The sequence below is a fragment of the Vipera berus genome (assembly GCF_964194415.1).
Source record: "Vipera berus genome assembly, chromosome: 6".
In the NCBI taxonomy this organism is placed as follows: Eukaryota; Metazoa; Chordata; class Lepidosauria; order Squamata; family Viperidae; genus Vipera; species Vipera berus.
In genome coordinates this window covers 65,853,727-65,858,768 of record NC_138208.1, presented here as the reverse complement: position 1 = coordinate 65,858,768, position 5,042 = coordinate 65,853,727, and the positions used below count along the sequence as shown (strand labels likewise).

At 40.1% G+C, this 5,042-nt stretch overlaps 1 protein-coding gene across 1 annotated transcript; it reads left to right on the top strand.

Moving 5' to 3' along the window:
• Window positions 1-553: 553 nt before the first annotated feature.
• On the top strand, window positions 554-1,421 carry LOC308669770 (apolipoprotein L3-like; the record flags this gene model as incomplete). The annotated part of the gene is made up of 2 exons (XM_081330645.1): window positions 554-1,031; window positions 1,192-1,421. The coding sequence occupies 2 exons, from the start codon at window positions 554-556 to the stop codon at window positions 1,419-1,421; spliced, it is 708 nt and encodes a 235-aa protein (XP_081186771.1).
• Window positions 1,422-5,042: the final 3,621 nt, after the last annotated feature.

The following is a 5,042-nucleotide window of genomic DNA, read 5'->3' as shown; positions in this document are numbered from 1 at the left end:
AAAAAGCAGTCTTATCTGTTCTTTGGAACGCTCTGAAAATGACGCATTCCAAGACTTATTCTGCATACTGCCTGTGTGTGACAAGGAAATGGGAGGGGGGTAGCTGTTGTCTCAGTCCTGCCAGGGATTTCATTTACCCTTCAAAAAACCCTTTTTTAAGTGTTTCAATCCATTTTTGCCAGCTGCCTGCCAAATCTCCGCTATGATTCATTTTAGGTCCTTTTAACACAGGGAAATCCTAGTGCCAGAAGGAGTGATGAGACAGCAAGAGAAGGAACCTAATGTCAAATCTGTATAAAATCAGAATTCTTCCCGTTTCAGAGTGAGAAACTCTAATGACTGAGAAACTGTCACAGAAGTCAGACTTCTAACTTTTTGGAAAAAAAATAAATAGAGTCAAAATGTTCTTTTGCTTTCAATCTTTTTTTCTTAACTCAGGTCTTGGATATGAGTCATGATATAGAAAAACATGGCAAAAGTCTGCAAAGTTTATCATTTTTTTAAACAAACAAATATATTACTTTGATTTTTTTTTTACAGAAAGAAAGGAAAGATGCTTCAGGAAGAAACAGCTAGAGACTATTTTGTGAAAGAATTTCCTAACAAGAAAAAAAAGATTGAAAAGTGCTTCAGTTGCCTTCAGGAAATGACAAACCACATTGACAGGATCCACAAAGGCTGCGCCACTGCCAGCCTTGTTTCCAGTTCTACAAGTGCCACTTCTGGCATCTTGACCATCCTGGGTCCTGGCATCTTGACCTTGGCTCCTATCACAGCAGGTGGGAGCTTAATCCTGACAGCCACTGGGATTGGCTTGGGAGCAGGAGTCACAGTGATCGGGCTTTCTGCAGCTTTATACGAGAATATTATCAATTCAAAAGAAAGGAAGAGAGCTGAAGTTGTCATGAATGAATGTGAGAAAAGCCTAAGACACTCGGTGCAGCCTCTTGCAATATATTCCAGCACTGAGCTGACCCCAAATAATGAAGTGATAGGGGAGAATGTCAGAAACCTGGTCTCTAATATTTCTGGTCAGATTCCTGACATGGAAATGTCTACAAAGAGGGTTAAAATAAATGTAAAGGCATTGAAGACTATCCAAACACACTTGAAGACTTTAGCAAAGCAAGCAGTTAATGCAGGAAGGAGCTCCTGGAATAGGTTTAAGAACTCAAAAGATATTAAAAAAAGCTTTCAGCGGACCTACCCTTGTTATGACCAAAGGAGCTAGGATGCTAAATGCTGTATCAGCTGGAATGTTTCTCCTGATTGATGCCTATGACCTTGTCCAAGATGCTAAACATTTGATGAAGGGAGGCAAAGCAGAACTGGCTTCAGAGATAAGAAAAAAGGCAAGCTTACTTGAAGAGGAACTGCACAATCTCAGCAAACTCTACAATGAACTGAAAGACTTGGAGTAAGCTAAGGAAAGAACTAAGAACCATTTCATCTATACCCGTGATGGTGAACCTATGGCACGGGTGCCACAGGTGGCATGCAGAGCCCTCTCTGTGGGCACGCATGCTGTTGCCCCAGTCCTAGGCTTTCAGTTGGGTTTTATAAAACCTTTTCCCTTTAGGCCTCTGCCGCCATGTACCCCCCCCCCCAAAAAAGGTTCAATTAATCAACTTCTCGTGGGAAAAAAAGTTCTTGCAAAGTTGGAATTGATTGATTGATTGAACTTTTTAGTCCCACACAGTCTGCAGCTACCACTGTAGCCACGCTCACCCAATTGGCCACACCCACCCAATCGGCCATACCCACCCAAAGGGCCATGCCCAACCGGCACTCGATGATACATAAGTGGCTTTTGGGTTGCAGTTTGGGCACTCAGACTCTAAAAGGTTTGCCATCACTGATATATATATATATATATATACCAAATACAGCATTTACTTAGTCTACAATATTTTTTTTGGGGGGGGAGGTTTGACAGTCATGAGGATTACATTTTGGTTTTGCTTATAATAATCTAAAGGCCACTTCAAATTTTTATTTAGCAGATAGTATATGACCTACATACAGAGGTAGCCATAGGTTAACGTTTTACTGTTTTCATTTCCTGATTAGGCTTGCTTTGCCCCATAAAATCACATCAAATTCCATAATCCCACAACAGAAAATTCTTTGTAAAAATTAAAATGCATTTTCATATATAACTTCCATCATATTGCATATAGTATAATATATATCTTAGGAGGCATTCCAATATTAAGTCCTATTATATATTTTACACAAATATGTAAACCATTGAAAATATTAGTATGGCAATCTAAGGACAAGTTTCCCCCTCTCTCTCTCTCTTTTTGGGGGACAGCCAAATGGAGGTCCTATCATGATGATGATAGTTTTAATTTACCCAATTTTTAACTTTATTGTTCAACCTTTATTTTAACATATATTTCTATAGAATGGTACATTTTTGGACTATAATTGCTTTAGTCTCAGAAAGTAAATGTGTAACTCCTCTGAAATCTTTGCAAGTTTCAGGTCCAATTTAGGATAAACAGGGATTGTCTTTTCAAGTTTTGAATACTGCCAGACCCATTTGATAAATGATAGGTAAGTGGTTAAGTTCTGAACTAGAGTAACAAGAGAAAATGGAGGGCATTATTAGATCTTAGTTCATCAGATGGATAACCATTTGTCTTAAATGGTAGAGTTTCCTGCCTGAGCAGGGGGTTGGACTAGAACAGGGGTGTCAAACTCAATTTCATTGAGGGCCACATCAGCATTGTGGTTGCCCTCAGGGGGCCAGGTGGGTATGGCCAGGGTGGGCGTGGCCTACTGGGTAGGTGTGGCTAGAGTGCGTATGGCCTACTGGGTGGGCGTGGCCAGCTCTACATCGTTCACATCAAGGGTGCCTATGGGGGCCTGGGCAGGAGTGGGACAGATCTGAGGGTCTCTGGCAGAAGGAGGGTCTCTGGGCCAGGGCCAAGGCAGTGGGGGCTGTTCCCTCACTGTTTCCAGGATGGCTTCGCAGGCCACATGAAACCACTTTGCGGGCCGGATCTGGCCCCCGGGCCTTGTGTTTGACATGTCTGGACTAGAAGATCTCCAAGGTCCCTTCCAACTCTGTTTATCTGTATTCTGTATGTATATTTCTGATGTAAATCATCTGGGACTTGGATTACTGAAAAGCAGCTTTCTACTAAATGTACCAGTCTTCTGCCAGTGATCAACATTAGTGGATTTTCTTCAGATACTCCTAAATTCAGTGACTAAGTATAGCTATGGGCTTATTTCCCTTTCACTATGATGGATCTAGACCAGGAGTCTTCAAACTTGGCCCTTTTATGACTTGTGGACTTCAACTCCCAGAATTCCTCAGCAAGGCACCCAGGCTGAGCAATTCTGGGAGTTGAAGTCCACAAGTCATAATAGGGCCAGGTTTGAAGACCCTTGATCTAGACAGTATGTGACAATATAACTTAATTGACCCCCCAAAGACTTCATGTTTTAATCAGTAGCGTATATGAATATATTTAATACCATAATTATTTGCCGCATGAGTGATGGATGAAAAATCATGGCAAAATGACCAGGAAGATATTCCTTCCAGATCAGGTATATTTTATCAAAAGTGGTAATGGAATGGGTGGGAAGATATGAGACCAAAACCCAAATCATAAGAAACAAGATCAAAAACCAAAGTGCTCATTTTGAGGGATAAATTATGGCATATTAGTACATAAAGTTATCATTCCAGAGATCAGGAAAAAAAATATCTCAATGTCTTCCAACTAAAAAGGGAGTAACAAAATATTTTCTAGAACTGTATTAACTGAAAATTGCTGGTCAAAATCCAACATTGTTTTGCCAGATAGTATTAAAAAAAGAAAAGGGTTGATTAATTCAGTTCTCTTTGTTCAACTCAGTTGAATACATTTCTGTCTTGTTTCATATTTTTTTGTTTCACTCTTCTAGTTTTACTATTTCTTTTTGCGGGATTTGAAGACATGAATATATCTGAGAATGAGGACCCATGGGTCAAATTTATTTTAGTAACTAACAATGGTATCTCTCTATTTACCTTAGTGATAAGGTAGTCCTGGATAGCTCTACGTAGCTTGTGCTGGAATTAAGAAGTCTGTTAAAAGGGGAGTTATATGGACCTAAACATCAATAAACCTATATAACTGTTGAAAACTTCCTGTTGCTCCTTGAGATTTATTTATTTATTTATTTTATTAAATTTCTATACCGCCCTTCTCCCAAAGGACTCAGGGCGGTGTACAGGGCAATAAAACACAACATACAAAAATTAAAAATAAATTAAATTAATTTAGCCCCTATAATAAATAGTTAAAAATAAACCCAAACCCTTAGTCCAGGCCGGCCTGTTCAAACAACCAAGTCTTCAGATTGATGTGCCACTGGGGACAAAGGTCCTAAATTGCTTAAGGTTAGCTAGTCATCACTGTTTTGCCCCACCCCCAACTATTATAATTCACTCTTCCCAAGGTCCTGTTGCCCAGTGTTGTTATGTGGTTTCTAAACCACTAAGCTACAATCCTTTAAGTTTGTGTTTCTTTCATTAGTTTTATCAGTATGCTGGATTTATTTGCTTGGGAGATAGCCCCATTCAAATCAATCTGTCAACATGACATTGGTTTTAACATAGGTTTACAATATAAAAATTATGAACCATACCAATTATGTCCCATTTAAAAGCCTAACAGCCCACGGATAAAAGCTATTTTTCAGCCTGTTCAGCCTGTTGGTACGGCTGGCTATATTCCTATATCTCCTACCGGATGGTAGGAGGGTAAAGAGATACCATCCAGGGTGCGAGTCATCCCTGAGAATCTTCCTCACTCTTCCAAGGCAATGAGCCCTGGCAATGTCATCCAGTGGTGTCAGGGAACAGCCCACAATGTTTTGTGTTGTTCTACCGTTGTTCTACCCTGTTCTTCCGCAAGACCCTAAGAAAGTGAAGCCTCAGTTGGGCCTTTCTAGCCACCTGGGTTGTGTTAACTTTCCAGGTCAGATCTTCACAGAGGTAGACTCCCAGAAATTTAAAGGAGGAAACTCTCTCTACA